This window comes from Papio anubis, chromosome 6 (assembly GCF_008728515.1).
Source record: "Papio anubis isolate 15944 chromosome 6, Panubis1.0, whole genome shotgun sequence".
Classification (NCBI taxonomy): Eukaryota; Metazoa; Chordata; class Mammalia; order Primates; family Cercopithecidae; genus Papio; species Papio anubis.
Genome location: NC_044981.1, coordinates 37370259 through 37389560, shown reverse-complemented (window position 1 = coordinate 37389560; position 19302 = coordinate 37370259). Strand labels below are relative to the sequence as shown.

The 19302-nt window shown below is 39.2% G+C and overlaps 1 protein-coding gene across 5 annotated transcripts in view; it reads right to left on the bottom strand.

The window, feature by feature from the left end:
• Positions 1-19302, bottom strand: part of DNAH8 (dynein axonemal heavy chain 8) — a 319842-nt gene that overhangs the window by 10853 nt on the left and 289687 nt on the right. For all 5 annotated transcript variants that reach the window (XM_031667069.1, XM_031667067.1, XM_031667072.1 and 2 more), the window contains 3 exons: positions 12170-12326; positions 8853-9005; positions 8583-8772 (listed from right to left, as the gene is read on the bottom strand). In XM_031667069.1, coding sequence (XP_031522929.1) covers positions 8583-8772; positions 8853-9005; positions 12170-12326 — 500 coding nt within the window. The remainder of the gene's footprint in view (positions 1-8582; positions 8773-8852; positions 9006-12169; positions 12327-19302) is intronic.

Sequence of the window (19302 nt, the reverse complement as noted above, 5' to 3'; positions counted from 1 at the left end):
TCCACCTTCCGCCAGGTTGCCCTGGCTCAACCCTAAAGACCTTGCCCTTCCCAACTGTTCCTCCACCCTTTATGGGAAATTCTGCTGCATTGACAACCACAGCCTCTGGCCACATGTCCCTCCTCTCACTGTCCTTACCATATACCCATCTGCTGCCACCCATTAAGCACTCTGACAACACCTGGGTCTCTCCAGTACCACATTCAGCATCTGACCTCTCAGACCCTTGGCCTCACCATTTTTTATGACTTTCTCCTCAACTCCACCCTTTTTCTTCACTTCCTTCCCTGCTTAGTTCAGATCCATCCTTTTCATCTCTTGCCTGGCAAAACCACAATCCCAGATGAATCCAAATGTCCCCACCTCTCACATCTATACCAGGCTGCTGAATGAAACTAGAGACCATCACACAGCCACCATCACCACAGTTCACAATCAAGAGCCTCAACAGAATTCTCAAGGCCACTGATTAGTCCTTCCCTGTCGCCCTCATCTGCCCTCTTTCTCAAACTTCTGCCACTCTTTTAAAACCTCTCCACCATGTACCCTAGAACTTAAAGTATAATTTAAAAATAATAATAATATAAAAAATATCAAATTTTCACCAGATTTGAAAAGATACCACTTTTTCAAATTTTCCCTTTGAAAAAGTATCAAAATTTACAGATCATCAAAAAGTAGAGTACGGGAGAAAAAAGTTGCACATGCTGGTGCCAGATGACCTGGTCCATCCTCGATCTGCTCCATAAGTCCTTGGACAAACTACTTAATGGAATGCTGCTGTTTCTTGAACTATAAAGCACGGTTGATAGTAACACCAGGGTTTGTTATGTAAAGCATTCAGAACAGTGACTAACAATTCTCTTTACATACTAATTATTAATTATTAACTATAACTATTATCCAGGTTTTGGATTAAAGAGACTTCAGTAAATCAAGGAGCCTCTAAGTGGATGCACCAAGTTGGGTTTTTGTAGTGAGCATGCTACAAAAATATAAAATTACCCTTACTTGGTAAGTAGGCCTATTGTTACTATTCTCTATTCATATCCAATTACACATTCCTAAAGTTTTGCTTGATGTCTTCAGTTTTTTTTTTTATCTTCTGCTCAGCTTCCACTAGTTCTCTACCATTTCCCGCATCCTGAGACTCTTGTTGATTCCCCTTCATGTCAGACAGTGAATCTGGGGTTTGACACCTGCAACCCCACTGCATAACTCACCCAAATGACATTTATCAGGCTACAGTACCACAAAGAGACCTATCAAATCATATTCTTGAGAGTAGAAATACCTGAAAATACATATCTTTATTGAAATATCTTCATAGAGGTAATCAGATTCAAATGTTTTCTCTTAGCTATCATTCACATCAGAAAGTATAGGCACAACTGAATCAAAATGTTACAAAGAACTATTTTGCCAGATTCTTTAAAAGTTTCCTATAAAGTTGGAATGGTAAGAAGTAATGTGTAAGTAATTTTATTTCCCCTCTGGTTTCTGCCCACGGGCAAAATGGATATTTCATGTTAATCATAATTGCCTACCGGACATAAGTAAAAATAATATTTCATTGTAAAAAAAGAAAAGAAAAAGAAAAAGAAAATTGCACCCTCATACACTGCTAGTAGGGGAAAAAAGTTGCCACAACAAACCCTGATTGAGGGCACCTTTGTGTCATCAAAATGTAAAATGCATATACTCTTTGACCTAGCAATTCCACTTTTAGGAATTTGTCTTTCAAGTATATTTGAAAATATGTAAACTGACATATGTAGAGTATGTTCATTGCATTGTTATTTATAACAGCAAAACGTCGGAAACAACCTAAATGTCTATCAATGAAAAACTGGCTAAATAAATTGCGGTACATCCTTACAATGCCATACATCTACTGAAATGACAGAGAATGATCTTGATGTTCTTTATTATTGTATAAAATACTTCCAAGTTGTGTTAAGTGGAAAAAGCAAGATGCAGTATAGTGTGTCAGTAGTCATGAGAAAAACAAGGATAAAAATAATGCACATCTCAATTATCTTACACATTTACAAAATAAAATCTGAATGCAAATAAATAAAATAAATAAATCAAATCTCTCCACCAACACCTTCTTGCTTTCAAGAGGACCTCGCCTCCTCCTTCGGACAGAGAGTAGAAAGCATCAGACAGGAATGCCCTTAACTTCTTGCCAGCAAGCCTATCTATACTCCATTACCATGAGCATCTATGCCCTTTCCTTCCTTATTACTCCTGTTACAATGTGCAAGGTGCTGCTTGCCTGGAGCACATTTCTCCACTTGTGAGTGCGGTGTCCACCTCCTTCTGCCTCTTTTACCTCCTCTCTGGGATTGTTGGGCTCTTTCTCCCTCCCTCATCCCTCCCCCAACCCCCTTTCTATCTTTCTCTCTCCTTCCCACCAGTATTTGAACAGGTTTAAGCCTCTCCTATCACTAAAAGAAAAAGAAAGAAAACTTTTTATTTAAATACCTATTCCTCCAGCTTGCTTCTCCTCTTCCCAGCCAAATGTCTTGAGAGAATTATCCATGTTATCCATATTCACCCCATCTCCATTTCCTCATTTCACTCACACACCCCCAAATCAGACTCCTGCACCTCCCCACCTATTCCACTGAGACTTCTGCCAACTGTCTTCTTGTTGAAAAATCCATCTGGCCATTTTGGCCCATCTTACTTGCCTGCTTGGAGCACCTGCCACTACTTACTTACTACTCTCCTTCACCTTGCCTTCCATGACACCATGCTGTCCTGGTTTCCCTCTCCCACACTGTTTGACATAAGGACCCCATTCACAAAAGTCCAGGTGACCTAGAGGATGGTGCACAAGCACATTCAGCAGAATCCCGGCAAGGATGACTCAGGAGGAAGATGGGCAGATCACGGCTCTGGTGACCTTTGCAGGAGGATGAAATTCCTACTTGGCAGGTGGAACTGAGGAATGAGCATGCTACAGTTGGACATTAAATGAGTCAGTCATAGGCCGAGGTCATCAATGAGAGGGCCGAGGCCAAGGACAGAAGCTGTCGAGAAGAGCACACAAAGTGAGCTCTGAGGTAGGAAGAGATGAGAGGAGGGGCATAGATGGAAACCAAGGCATGAGAGTTTTCAGAGTCGACATTCTAGCTCGAGTCAAGGGCAATGATGTCATCAGAGAGGTTGTTAGATATGAGGGCCGTGGAGGGAGCAGTTTCAGCACAGTGATGGAGCCTGGCCAGATTACAAAGGACTGGGTGGTTGGTAAGGAAGGTAAACACATGCAGAGACTGGAATTACAAGAGATGTGGTTGTGTCTAAGGCCAGTGCATAAAAGCTGCTCACACAAAAAGTCAAGGAGTACGGGTTGTTATTCACTCCGACGCATTTCTATAGTTCAGTGATTTGGGGACAGGGCAGGTTAGTGCTATCACTCACGTTGAAGTTTAGGACCTTGAGGTCCACTCACCTAGATTTCCCAAGATGTTTAAGGGTAGCTCTCATTCATCAAACAGTGGCACTGGGGCATGCTTAGAATTGCTATTAGATTAGAAGCTGTCTCCCAGTCCCTTCCAATCCTAAAGTTCCATTAGTCCTTGGCACACATTCCCACTTCCACAAATGGCAGGCTTTTATAACTCTTCAAGACAAGCATTCAGAGATTCTAGCTAGTTGATGATGTTTCCCTGAAAACACACACACAGGCAGAAGGTTGTAGATTATTTTTACAGAAATGCAAGATAACAGGACAAACATGATCCATCTCTTTGATCCAGCAAAATTGCCTCTAACTGAAAGATCTTGATTTGCATTATGGAAGAAGTTGTCACTGATATCTGACATAACAGACTGGCATGGCTTGTCAAGACACTGAGAAAAAATAACAGAAAAAAGTGGGTGCAGTTTGGCATCTAAATGGCATCAAGCTCCAGATTGAGCTAAACATTAGGAAAATAATGGGACTGCATGGTTCAATCTACTACAGAGGTGTGAGACCTGGGGAACACGTTCAGCCTCTGCCTCCATTTCATTAGCAGCCCCTGTGAGTCATAGCTAACATCAAATGGCAAAGCATGGCTATCAATTAAGATGTTCTGAAAGGCAGTCAATACCCTGGCTTGAAGTCAGGCTCATTACAACTCATATTCTTTGGGTTTAAACACATCCCACACACAGCACAGACATCTACACACACTTGCAAGCTCATGCACCAGAAGCTAAATCATGTTACATGATGCACTGAAAAGGATCACCTAAGGGAAAAACAGACCAGGGCCATCCTTTGTGACCCCCGAGAAAAACAATCTTAAATTATGTGGGAAGATGTGCACCAACGACTGCTGGGAAAACACAGTGGAGCACAAAGGTTCTCCCAGCCTGAGCAATCTGCCAGGAGACAAATCCACACACTGAAAAAAGCCACACATTGAAAAAACTATCATAGGGTCACAGATATAGACAGCTTGACTATTTTAATCATCCAGTCTAATTGCCACATGGTTGAGCTCGTCAATTGCTACAGAAATGATTGTGAGGGGTGCTGAAAATGCCAGATGAGCTCCACAGTGTCTGACTCAGCCTCTTTAAATATGACAGACAAAATATCAGGCCATCCATAAAGCCAACAGCAGTGCTACAAACAGCAGAAGCTCGGGTGCTGACCAGGGGTAAGCGAAGCATGTCACTTGTCCTTGAGGTAGCACAGACCTCAAAGTTACTTAGGCCTGTGGAGCAGTCACCAAAAGGACAATGAGGGAAACACATTAAATAGTATCAGATGCCACATTACATTATAAAATTATAAACATTAGCAATCACACATGAAAAAAGCCTTTGCAGGCGTTCTAGAGTCTTCTTTATGGTCCAGGTGATTTTGATTACTGTATATATACTTGTGATGAAACTATGGCCTTTACGCAAACTGTATTGTGTTTTACTTAAATATGTAGGGTTTTTTTTTTTTTTTAAAGCCATTTACTTAAATGTTTTGAACCAAAGAAAGAAATTATTTCATTGAAGAGGACTGAGTTAGAGGACATAAAACCCGGGAGATACATTCATGTTGGGAAATCAACTGTTGATGTCAAATAGTGTCCAGTGAGTTTCCAGTTGGAAAGGACTCTATCTGTTTGCACACTGCCTGGGAACATGTATGGAGTTGCTGTAATCTTTATTTGCCAGATTTCGTCAAGAGAGGTGGAACAGAAAGTAATTTGTCCCTCATGTCAAGAGACCGAAAAGAGAGCAGAGAAGCGAATAGTGTGCAGGAAGAGTTGACTTCCAGTCTTCTGTGCGACTAATGGAAAGCAGTCATGGATAAGGGTGTGTGTGTGCTTGTGTGTAAAGGGTAGGATGTTTGAATAAGTTAGGGCTTTCCAAGACATGGAGAGACCTGAGAGAAAGAATCAAAGTCTAACTTGAAAGCAGAACTGAAGAAAAGGGAAAAGATGAGTATTATTAACAAATGAAGGAAAGTAAGGCATTAACTGAAATGTGATGTATTAGTCTGTTTTCACACTGCTATAAAGACATATCCGAAACTGGGTAATTTATGAAGGAATGAGGTTTAAATTGACTCAGTTCTGCATGGCTGGGGAGGCCTCAAGAAACTTACAATCATGGCAGAAGGGGAAGCAGGCACGTCTTACATGGAGGTAGGAGAGAGAGTGAAGGAGGAACTGCCAAACACTTATTAAACCATCAGATCTCATGAGAACTCACTCACTATCACAAAAGCAGCATGGGGAAAACCACCTCCATAATCCAATCACTGGGATTACAATTTGAGATGAGTTTTGGGTGGGGACACAGAGCCAAACCATATCATGTGAATCTACATTTGTATGTATTTAAGTATTGTTCTGGTTTGTAACATTTCTTAACAAATATTAACAAATATTAGTTCATAAGTGTTAACTTTGCTTTTTTAAGTTATATTTTGAATGGAAAAAAATCACTGAAAAAAATTATGTGCATTCATGTCTATGGAAAGCCAGGGATGAATCCACTCCACTCTCTTGGTTTCTAAATATCAAAGATACACTCAATAACCTCACACTTTTGAAAATCATTGGTCCTTACACCTCTCCCAACTCCAAGTCTGTCAACACACCTCTCCAGTGCTCCCTGCCTCTCTGCCCTACCTGTCTCTCTCCCAGTGCTCCCTGTCTTGTACCTTGCCTCCAGCCTACATTATCCCTCTTTGCTCTCTCAGAGACCCACATTTAATCACTCCATCAAATCTGTTCCCTCCTCAGCACCTGGTTAAGTCCCAGGCCCTCTTCCTAGGACCTGGCAAGAGTCTCATTGCACTGGGCCTCCATATTCCAGTCCATCACTTGCCTTCTCTTGGGATAACCTTCTGATATACAGCCCCAACCCCTGAAGCCCCGGAAGACTTTTCATACTCCAGCCTCATTCCCCGCTACCCGCAGCCTTGCTCCTCAGCCCTGGTCTCCCTGTTCCCCTGAACAAGCCTTGTTTTTGCTCAGGCCTTTGCCTGGAAAGCCCTCACTCTTTTTTTTTTTTTTTTGGCATCCCTGCTTCTGCAAACCCTACTCACTGCTTCCGGTGTGAAGTTCTTGGCAGAATTGATCTCTCTGTCCTCTGGGCTACCATGGCACTTAGTTCTCACACAGTGGGGCACTTATCACATTACATTAAAGTTGCTGATGTGTCTGTCTTACCAACCAGATTATAGGCTCCTTTAGGGCAGGAAGCAGGTCTCAAATCTCTCTTCATTGAAAGTACCTAGCAGAGGCGCTGGCAAATGGGAGGTGGTCAAACAATCCTTATTAAGTTAAATGCTATTACTTGAGGCTCCCCAGCCAGGAATTACCTGGTGACGACTTACTCAAATTGAGGCTCATACAGAGGAAAGAGACTCATAAGTAGACACACAAAATCTGAGACCTGCAATAAAAAATGTTCCTCTCCTAATTCAACAGAAATTCTGGGAGAAAAATAGATAAGTGAAATCTGGGGGCTGCCCTTTACAAATCTAAAGGCTACGGACTTTATCAAATACTATGTATAATTTGATATGTTCATAGAAATCACCATGGTTAGTGTTTCAAATTTAAACACTTTTAAGGTATTGGAAAATGCATACAGTGAATGAATGTACATATACAGAGGACAATTAAATGCATATTTTTTCATGTACAATATTGATCAAAGTACGCTTCACGCAAAAAAACCCTGAACAAATCATCAGTATACAGCAATATCAAGGAATTTTCACCAAGAGAATGCAGCCACATAACCAGTATCCAGATCTAGAAACAAAACATTCCTGGGCCCCAGAAGTCCCTTGTGCCCTCGCTCTCGCTCTCTCTCTTTCTCTCTCTCTCTCTCTCTCGATAGGATCTCACTCTGTTGCCCAGGCTGGAGTGCAGTGGTGCAATCACGGCTCACTGCAACCTTGATCTCCCAGGCTCAGGTGATCCTCCCACCTCAGCCTCCCAAGTAGCTGGCACTACAGGCACATGCCACTACACCCAGCTAATTTTTATATTTTTTGTAGAGACAGGGTTTTACCATGTCGCCCCACTGGTCTTAAACTCTTGGGCTCTAGCAATTTGCCCATGTTGGCCTCCCAAAGTGCTGGGATTACAGGAGTGAGCTACCGTGCCTGGCCCTTTGACCCTTTTTCTAATTGCTGCCCTCCTTCTACAGTCATTATTCCGACTTTGAACACTATAGAGCCATTGTGCCTGTTCTTATTCTTTGTATAAATGGAACCACACTGCATGTAATGTTTCCTGTTTGGTTTCCTTTACTCAACATTATTTCATGAGATGCACCTATATTGCTACAAGGAGCAATAATTCATCCTAAATCTGTAAGTGTGAATGATTCTAAAATTTTATTACAAATGGAGCCATAAGCTGCTGAACCATAAGGAATTCAACATTTCTTCATTTTCACCAAGAATTACTTGAAGTAAAACTATCCATATTTTAGTAAGACAAAAAGGTGTCATGTTCCTGAACCTTACAGACTCTAAGACATCAAGCCATTAACTTTCTCAGTAAACATTTCTAGAAGGAAGGAATAAATGAAGCAGAATTATAAAGCACTCTTTCAGGGAAAAAGAAAAAGAAAACTAGAGAACTGAGGGGGGGAAGACCCCCCGGAAGTTCCCTGAATACTTTTGTCACAGTCATTTTTGAAATCAATCTAATTTTCTAATCCCTGGAAACAATTTTTGCATCTTTTGGTGCTTCATTTTTGACATTTCACAAACATTTAAAAACTGTAAGTTAGAGAGAAACTTCTTTTTACTCTTTCATGTGTCCTATCCTTTCATGTGTCAAACCCCAGACTGATGGTTTGCTGAAGTTGGTGAAAAGAAAAAGGAAGGGTTTTGACACCACATTGTAAAAAACTGATAGGAAGAGCTTCAGATTGAATTTGTAAAACAAATACAGAAGAATTATTTGTGTCCTTTCGCCTTTGAAAGATTATGTGCAGCACCCAGCAAGCTACGGCTCCATATTGTTTTATATGGTATACACTTATCACACAATGCTACTATCCAACAACACACAAATTCCAAGTTTGTCAAAATTCCTATGAGCACATACCTTGGGGATTAAAAAAACCAGTCATCCAAAACACATTAGGCCTCCCTTCAAATATCCACGTAGAAAACTGAGCATTTCTTTCCAAAAGTTCAGTGAACCAGAAGCCCAGTGTGGACGAATCCCAAGACACTCTTTTCCAGAGCTGAGGTATACGAGCATCATACATGTTGTCCAGAGCATCTCTCAGGTTCTGGAGAAGAAAAAGTTAAAACACATGAATAAGAAGCATCAACAAAGAAGAAAATGCCTACTGATGTAAGAACAGCTCACCTCACTCATAATGATTGTTCCTTCAATGGCCAATTTTAGATCACTTAGGCTACTGCGGAGTATTGAAATGACTCTTTGCATTCTGTCAATTTCTTGTCTAAGAAATATATTCATTGAATTAAGATGGCCCATCTTTATCAAACGAGATTTCACCTAAAACAAAGTAAACAACGCAATAAAGAAGATTTTATCATCTGCCATTTCTCTTCCAATGACCTCTTCTTTCTCAATTCGTTTTCTTCCTCTGGATATATCTCTACCAGCCAAAATGAACTCTAAAATATCTCTTGCAGAACCAAACTTGCCATTAAAATTTCCATTTCCTGGGTTTCCAAAACTACTGTTCAACTAAAATGATTTTTATTTCCTACTGATTGTACTTAGCTAATAATTGGAAATGTACTTTAAAGAACTGAAATAAAATTGTACCTTTTTCTCCTTTCACATGATTAAGTACTGGGTGTCAATTAGATATTCTTTTTGCAATCTAACCTTCATAGGAATACAGTGGAATTTTTTCCTTCATTATGTTTGCAGAGTTATTAGAAATGTCATAGAAAGTTAATACAGCAAAAATCTTTACAGAGCAGTTACCAACAAATATGATCAGCTATAGTTTCCAAAAGCCATTGTTGCCTTAGCTATGACAGCTAAAGAGAGCCTTTCCTAATCCAGTAAATGAAAATATTTGATTTTGTGGGAGAGCAGTTAAATATCTGTCATGTGTTCCTTTTGATGTATCACTTATTGACTATTTTGAAGAGATCAATACAAAAGCCTCTGGTTGTGGGAACAATAAAATATGACGATTATTGGAAAACAAGCCAATACAATATACACATTTCAATTTGGTGACATATGCCCAAGAAAAGATTGACTACAAATACTGGCAGGAGCTCATAAAGGGATTTGAACTTTCTGCTGGCCACAATCAAAGAGATGCCCGAATTGCAGGAACAAGGACGGGACACGTGAAGTGGGAGAGAACTCAAAGTGAGGTGTCAATCTGAAGGATCACGGGAGGCCAGGAACTGCAGGACTTTCTGCCAGAGATGCCCACTGCTCCCTCAGAAGGCTTGGAATGTTAGAGACGGGTGGGCTTCAGAGTCATCTCCTCCTTTTATAGGACAGGCCTCTAGTGTGGCGCAGAAGTTTCCTTTCAGCAAGGGACACCTCTGTTTACTGCAATTGGGTTGTTTCTAGTGAGCGAGAGAGGAAGATGGAAAGCACAAAAACAGAAGGAGATATAACACTGAGCACAGATATAAAACAGGCAGCTGAATAGGACTACCTATGCAGGTGGGGCAAACTATATTAAAATCAGTCAAGCATGCCAGGGAAGGTCCCTGGCCCAGCCTGACGTAGCAACCTTCAGCTACTCTCCAGAATTCTTGGTTCTAGAGCCTACATTTTTGCAGCCTCCAGTGCCTCGTTCTCATCTCCATCCCAAGTCCTTCAACCTCCAGTGGCTGAATAGCATATATATATGCTATACAGGTGTGTGTGTGTGTGTGTGTGTGTGTGTGTAATTACATCTATATATAATTCCCTTTAAATCAATCCATCTCAAGAGTGGAAATTCACTCTTAGGAAAAAGGGAAATTATAGAAATACTTTTGCAACCTCATGAGTGGAAAATAAAGCTCAGGAATTGACCACAGTCTCAAATCAATAGCCCAGGTATCTCTAGTATATTAGCAGTTTCAAACAAATCGCCTTGTCCTGCTTAGCGTTTTAAAAGGGAAACTTTACTTGAGATAGAGACATGCTTAGAAAAATCTTAAACCCTAGAAAATGCAATTCTAATCCTGATTCTGAGTATAATTATTGCTCCAGCCTAAAATTGTCCTTTTATTAATAAAATTTAAGACTTGCTGTAATCTTATATAGCATTTTCATTATGTTTCTGGGACCAGGTAGTTTTTTTCTACAATAATGTAGCTTCATTTTTACTACAGAAGTCAATGGTATAATTACATTTTGATTTACAAAATTCACTTTACAGCCACATGTTCAAGAACAGATCTCGTCTATAAAATAAGACTTTATAAAAAGTAAGTGATCTTGGAATAGGGACAAGTTTTAGATGCCTCTTAGTACAAACTCTTTCCCATATAGGAATCCATTTAGTTACACTCCTGATGCTCAGCTGCTTCTGGAATAATCGCCAGAACAGAGGTGTTGTTGGTGAAGTGGCTCCAACCAAGACTGGACAGCTCGAATTATCACAAGGTCTTGAACCTTTCCCCTGGCAATAGCAGCCCTGTGGTACAGTCATATAGAGTAAGCTTTATCTCACTTTCACATGCCAGTATCAAAAATCTTTGAAGGCAAGTATGCTGCCTTGTTTTTTGAAGATCACACCAATAAAACGATTGAAAGTGTATACTTACAATATTTATCCATTTAAAAATATTTTCTCCCCTTACCATAACTATCTCTACATGAAGCTATTGATTTCAATATCTTAACCAAAGGTCTTGGTACCTACCTACACAATGGAAACAATAATTATTTTAAGAGGCAAGAAAACACTTGTTATTGTTGGGACACTCATTGCATGCTAAAACTAGTTAAGACTGCAGGTTTTAGAGTCAGATCACTTTGTGTTCAAATTCTTGCTCTGCCACTTAGCTTGGTTTCTGCTGGTGCTGTCCTGAGCACTGAGTGTCATAATGTGTATGAAGCACTTAGGACAGGGCCTGGCTTGTAATGAGTGCTCAAAAACACAGCTACTGTGCCATGCCACGCCATTCTAATCAATGAATAAGTGTGGTTCTTAGAAAACTTCAGACTGGTAACGGGGTGCTTATATTCATCATAATATCTCCATTAATTGTTCTACCCTATTCAATGAGTTGCAGACGTGATTAAAAATCAATGGAGTAGACGGGTGAGTCATCTATCTACAGTTAAAACACTTAGAACATCTTAAAGAATACCAAATCACCAACACCATTGCCTTTTGGCCTTAAAGATTTTTGAGTTGTTTTTTTTACCACAGCTTAAGGCATCATAGAAACTGATATATAAATGGGTCACTGTGGAAACTTTGATTGAGGAGGAATTAACTTGTAAGGGAATTTTTAAAAGAATGCAATATGGAAAATGTTTTCTTCTGATATTTTTAAGTTTTGAAGAGAGAATGACGTGAACAACGAGAGATGCAGAGTTTAGTAATATAGTCAAAATTTATCACGCAGGTCATCTGCCACATAGTCACCAACAGGTAGATTCTTGCTTTCCATGGTAATCAGACTTAACTGTTTAAATATACAAATAGCTCTGTATGCCAGCGGGAAAGCAGCAAGGCTTACCTCATGAGGAATGTAATCAGAAGGGAGTTTACTCAGCATATCTTCAGATAATCTATAAACAATGGCCTCCCGGGTCTCTCCCACACCACCTCCACTCTCTTTGGGTTGAATGTTGGTAATTGTTTCAAGAACAGCAGAAGCAGTGTTACTCTGATACCTAGTAAAAAGAGTGAGCTGTTCAGCACGTCACAGGGAAACACGTAAGAGATCATTGTCAAAGCTAAAATGAACTGATAGAATCACTTAAATCAAAGCAAGCTACAAAAAAAAAAAAAAAAAAAAAGGAGAAGAAAAGTTAACTACTATCAACCTGGGGGAATGAAAAAAACTAGAGATCCATTCTACTACCTCCTAATAGGACATCAAGAACATCAGTAAAATGAAACACTCTCCATCTTCAAGGAAAGAGACCCAAAAACTCTCCTGGAAATCCAAATCGCTGCTTCACCATCTTGGTTGTAGCTAACCTGACCACCTCTTGCTAAACAGTGAGCTCACCTCCATTCACTTTCCTCTGCTATAAAATGGTCATAAGAGTCTATCATTATAGCACAGCTTGTTTGCTCAAATAGGACCACTCATATTTCCTCACTGAGTTATAAACTATTAAAATGTTTTCATCTTTTCTGTCTTGTTTTCTCATTTTTCCACTGGTTTTATGATTTCCAGGGCAATCTATTGACACCCATCTGCTCCACCTGTTCAAATGCAGCTATGCATCTTTAAATCCATTTATTCAATAAAGATTTACTACGTACCGGGCGCTGAGCTAAGTTCTAGAATATAGCAGGGAATAGGACATAGTTCTGTCCTCTAGTGGAGGAGATAGATATTAGACAACCCCATTCTAACAAGTGCTGTGGAGGGAAGTAACAGGATGCTTTCAGAGAGTTTTGATTCTCTCATTCCCACTCTTTAGCTTTCTCTCAGGTTGACCAGATACTCTGAGATGCAGGAACTTAGTCTCTGTCCCTGAGATGCTGGGTTGACCAGTTATCTGGACATTTGAGTAGAAATGTGTGTGGGGGTGGGCGGGTGGGGTGGGCACTGTATGTGCATATGTGTGTGTATGTATTTGTGTGCTGGAGGTAATTTACACTAGAAGATTAGTAAAAGTTTTTGTCACATGTAAGCTGAGACCAGAAGGACGAACAGGTCAGCCAGGCAGTGGGGTGGGGTGGGGTGGGAGGCAGAAACGGACATTCAGACAAGAAGTAAGGGTAGGGGTGAAAAGGGTTTCAGTGCATTTGAGGAATAGAGATAAGGCCAGTGAGGTCAGAGCCAGTAAGCTAGAAGTGATGAGGATGAAGAAGAGGCAGGGGCCAGACCATGCAGGGTTATATAGGAACTTGTAGGATTCTGAACACCACGCTAAAGGCAATGGGCAGCCACTGAAGATATCCCTAGCCAGGTGTGACATGGTCAGATTTAAATTTTTCAGCCTTTTCTGAACTCCTAATTTACCATCTATACACTTCACATAATTTTATTTTGGAGGGTTATTGTTTTGTTTGCTAATTTTGTCTCTTGTCCAGATGTCAACCACATTCATATTTCCTTTTGTAGATGTGAGAGGCAAATCTAAAAGGGATTCAGCAAATGCTTGAGATTAGTGACTTCTTTTTCTGTTTTATTTTCTTGAACAGAAAACAAGCCATTGTAATATGGAAATATATATCCAAATATTATACGTGCATACCTTTTAATATAGCAATTCTACACCTAAGAATTCATCCTTAAAAATAAAGAGACATTTGACATTTCCATTTCTCACAGTATGGTGCAAATGTTACTGTGAACCACCCTTCTGAAACAACTAAAACTTCTGGAGAAGATATGAAAAACATCCTTTTAAAAACATCACTGAACTAGCAAGACAATAAAAAGTCCTCAGGGTCAAATAAAATGAATGCTGGAAATAAAGTGAATGCTGGAATCCAGAGAGATAAAGCCAGATTTTACCCTAGGGGAATCAGCTAACTGGTGTTTTCGAGTTTCTGTTTGGATAGTGCAATGAGACAGGGGAGAAACCCTCATATCTGAGGTAGAAAGCATAATACAAAATTCCTACATAGAGCTGGGACCCCACACAGCTACAACCTCAGTATAAGGGTAAACTAGAAAGTAACCTCTACCTGTCAGAAGAAGATAGGTAACTTGTTCTATCTAGCTTAGCACTAAGTGGGGGAAAAATCTTTCCGAAATTTCTGAATTCACCATGTTTGTGACATTAGTTACCACTTATTCATATTACCTGTGCAATTTGGAAAAGCTCAAGCCAAGAATTTATTTTAAGGTGGTCCTAGGAAGTCCTAGGTGGCACCTGATGGAAGCAAACACAACTCGTTCCTGAACAATATACCTTTGACTCAGGTCTCAAATAATCCAACAGTTCACTTCCAATAGACACGAGCTCAAAGTCAAAAGTTTAAAAAGTTGTAAGGAAACAAGGCAATGTGAGAAACAGCCAGTAGAAACAACAGAAAGCAGAATCAGACCTGTAGAGATCTTAAGTGACTCTTCAGATGCATATTACAATATACTGTATTTGTGATATTGAAGAGTTTTAAAAGGAGACTGAAAATATAAGCATTAAAGAGGAAACTATAAACACGAATAGTATATTTGAAAAAGAGTCAAAAAGAACTTCTAGAAATAAAACATAACTAAAACTTAAAACCTATACTATTTATTGCTGCTGTAACAAACTGCCACAAAGTCAGCAGCTTAAAACAAGACAAATTTATTATTTTACAATTCTGTAGGTGCTAAATATGACACAGGCCTCATTGAACTAAAATCAATACATGAGCAAGGCTGGGTTCCTTTCCATACGAGATAGGAGAGGATCCATTTCCTTGCTTATTTGGGTTGTTGGCAGAATTAACTTCCTTGAGGTTGCAGGACTGAGGTACCCAATTTCTTGCTGGCTGTCAGCTGAAGGTCCTTCTCAGCTACTAGAGGCCACTTGCACGTCCTGGCTTGTGGCCCACTTTCTGTATCTCCAAAGCCAGTAATGGCAAGCCAAATCCTTCTCACCCTTGGACTCCACATGTGGATATATCACAGTAAAACCGTAGAATACCAAAAACAAAACAAACATCTTAAAAGCAGCCAGAGAGAAAGAGCAGATTATCTAGAAAGAAATAACAATTACACTGGCAGTCAATTCCTCAACAGCAGCAATGAAATCCAGAAGAAAACGGAATAGTGTCTCCCATGTGTTAGGATAAAATAACTATACACCTAAAATTGTGCGCCAAACAAAACTCTCTTTCAAGAACGAAGGCAAGAAAAAATATTTGAATAAACATTTCATCAAAGAAGAAATACGGACGGTCAATAAGCACATGAAAAGATGTTCAGTTTCATTATTTATTAGGAAAAAGGAAATTAAAGGGACAATGAAATACCACTTCACACTTACAAAGGATGGTTATGATCACAGGATACATAATAACAAATATTGGCAAGGATGTGGAGAAACTTGAACCTTCGTAATTGCTACAGGGGATTGTAAAATCGTGCAGTGACTTTCTTTTGTTTTATTTTTGAGACAGAGTCTTACTCTGTCACCCAGGCTGGAGTGCAGTGGTGCTCACTGCAACCTCCATCTCCTGGGTTCAAGCAATTCTCGTGCCTCAGCCTCCTGAGTAGCAGAGACCATACACATGCACTACCACACCCAGTTAACTTTTTGTACTTTAGTAGAGAGGGGGTTTCACCGTTTTGGCAAGGCTGGTCTTGAACTCCTGAGCTCAGGCAATTCGCCCACCTCGGCCTCCCAAAGTGCTGGGATTACAGGCATGAGCTGCCGCTCCCAGCCTGGTGTAGTCACTTTGGAAACCAGCTTGGCAGTTTCTTGAGATGTTAAGAGTAGATTATGACCCAATGACCCAATAACTACATAACATTCCTAGTTATCTACACAAGAGAGATGAAAAGACATGTCCACACAAAGACTTGCACATGAATGTTCATAGCAGTATTCTTAATAGCCCCAAAGTAGAACATAGTGAACTATTCATCAGCTGGTAAATGAGTAAACAAAATGTGGTACTGGAATACTATTTGGCAATAAAAACCAAGGAAGTATTAATATACGCTACAACATGGATGAACTTCAAAAACATTATGTTAAGTTAAAGAATCCAGACGTAAAGGATCACATAATGTATAATTCTACTTATGCAAAATGTCCAGAAAAGGCAAATTCACAGAGACAGAAAGTAGATTAGCAGTTGCCTGAGGTTGGGGATGACAATTGGGCACAAATGGGCCCAACATTTCTTTTTAGAGTGATGGAAATCGTATAACATTATATTGCAGTGGTAAACTCACTAGAAATCATTTATTGTTCACTTAAAATGAGATAATTTAAGATAGGCAGATTACATCTCATAAAAGCTGTTTTTCAAAAAAGGAGGGCAAAATAAGGCATTTTCATACAAGAATAGAAGAGTTTGTCACCCATAACAGAATGTCCCCTCATGGGGGAAATTCTAAAGGGTATACTTTAGAAAGGAGGAAAGTTATTCTGTTGGAAGGTTTGAAGTATTGAAAACAATGGGCCAATGCATAGGTAAGTCTAAATAAGCATTATAGTATAAAACAATAATCATATGTCTAACTATGGGATTATAAAAGATAAAATTAAAATACTGAAATGTCAGGAGAGTGGCTATAGCTAAAGTTATTTAAGAGAAAGGAAAGTAAACGTATTCATTTTATTTATTATTTATTTATTTTAAAGAGATGGGTTCTCGCTCTGTTGCCCAGGCTGGACTTACACTCTTGGGCTCAAGCAATTCTCCTACTTTAGCTTCCCAAGGAGCTGGGACTACAGGTACATGCCACCACGCCCAGCATAAATATATGAATTTTAGACCTAAATAAGAACTGACGTTAAAATTTCTAGGGTAACTAGTAAAAGAACAGAAACAGAGTACATAATTTCCAAACTAGCAGAAGAGGAAAGAAATGAAATGGAAAATTCTTATTTAGCAAAAGGCCAAAAAGGAAGAAGAAGAAAAGCAAAACGTAGAAAGAGTGGTGTAAAAAAGCAACATTGTATATTTGTCCTTTACATTTTATATACAGTATACATATTCTTTTGTATTTATTCAACATTTAATAAAGCTGTTTTAGAAGCAATAATCAGACAAGTGTACAAAGATGAATGTATATGACTTTATAACAGTATTTGTAATAACAAATCCTAGTAAAGCTTTATAAAAATCTACATAGCCAATAAAAATGGTGATGTAGCTGTATATTCATTGATCATGTGAGGTGTCATTGGGGGATTATAGAATAAAATAACATGGTACCAAACCCAGTTATGGTATGATCTAATTTTGCTGTTAATATTGTGTTTATAGGCACAGAAACAAATCTAGATGGGTATTTTTGCAGTAGGATTTTTGCATGATTAGCTTTTTCTGTAATTATTAGTTTCTTTTTGCTCTTTATTTTTCTGTATTGTTTATGCTCCTCAATAAGAATGGAGGACTTTAAGAATAAAGAATATTAAAAATCATTTTCAGTTTGAAAAACAGAGAAAAATAAACCCCCATAAGGCAAAGCCCATCACAGTTGTCAAGAAGTTAACAGAGATAAATCAGGGACAAATGTTTCAGGTTCCCTGAGATGCAGCTTACAAACCCTTACTCTTTATGCCCCGCCAGAAAGTGCCCCCTCTGCCCTTCCTCTGCAGCATACGGAAAGAGAATTCCAGCCTTCTCTATTCTCCTTCCCTGGGGTGACTTCCACAGCCGTTTGTGGAACTTGCCACACGAATTGGCAGAAACCTAAGAGGCTGCCGGGAAAGTTATCCACGCTTCTTTGCTTATGAAAAAGCTGTGTTTGGGGGGAGTAGAGGAAATCCTATAGAGCAGCCTTTGGATTCATTTAGTAATAAAGCTGAAGAATGGAGGAGATGCTCTGTCTTCAGCATTTTTATTTGATTAGCAGTTAGAATACCACATCTGGACCCAAACATGTATACCCGAACTACCTGCATCCTTTCCAAAAGTCATGCCATGATAAAGGCATAAGATGTCATGCTTCACATACAGAACTTTCAGTCAGATACAGTGATATGAGCGTCCTAGTATCAGATCTAGCAAGTGTTTGTAACTCCATCCAGAGTTGGGATATTAGCTCCATATTACCTTTAAATACATGACTTTCCCAGTAAGGATCAATGAAGTAAAAGCTAATTTTTAATGAACAAAAATGGACTATAGAGTATATTTTAGACATAACTTAAAATTCTTTTACTATTTCTGTAAGCAACCTGTATTCAGATGTTGGGGATTTGGAATATCCCAAAGGACACTTATCTTAAAAGCTGAAACATGCATGCAGTTGAATACATGAACAGAGAACATAATATTCTAGTAAAATAACACAAAAGGCATTTGAAACTCATTGCTACATTTTGAAATATGACACAATCCCAGTTTTAAAAAGTCATATAAAGTACTGTATAAGAAAAATACATATGTAACAAACCTGCACGTTGTGCACATGTACCCTAGAACTTAAAGTATAATAAAAAAAAAAAAGAAAGAAAGAAAGAAAAATACAAATAAGTCTGAGAGGAAAGTTCAATGAAAATAGCTGATGAGACAACAAAATGAAGTTGACAACAAAATGAAGTTAACAACAGTCAAGGTTCCCCATGCTATTATATACCTTTTTAGAAATTTAAATTTGTATGTGATTCATATTATTCCATGAGCTCTCTCTAGCATTAGGTACACTACAGATAGAATATGTGGATGAAGTGCTATGTCAGGGAAGACACATGTGTCACCATGGCTGACATCTTAGAGAGCCATGAAATACGGGGTAAACCTGGGTAACATTAAACCTCTGACTTTATCATGAACTCTGTGCATTCACATTTCCTTGGAGCCCCAGAGCTCTTTGGTTCCTGTATCAAACAAATCCAAAACCTTATTATTTTAGTTCTCCCTTATCCCTCTCCTGGACTGTTCCTTGCCCCATCTACTTTAGTGACATCGATGTCTGCCCAGATGCCCAACTGAGAACCCTCAGAGATGGCTTCCTTCTTGCTGTGACTCCCCAGACCTTCTTAGTTTCCAAGACCTAGTTCCAAATCATTT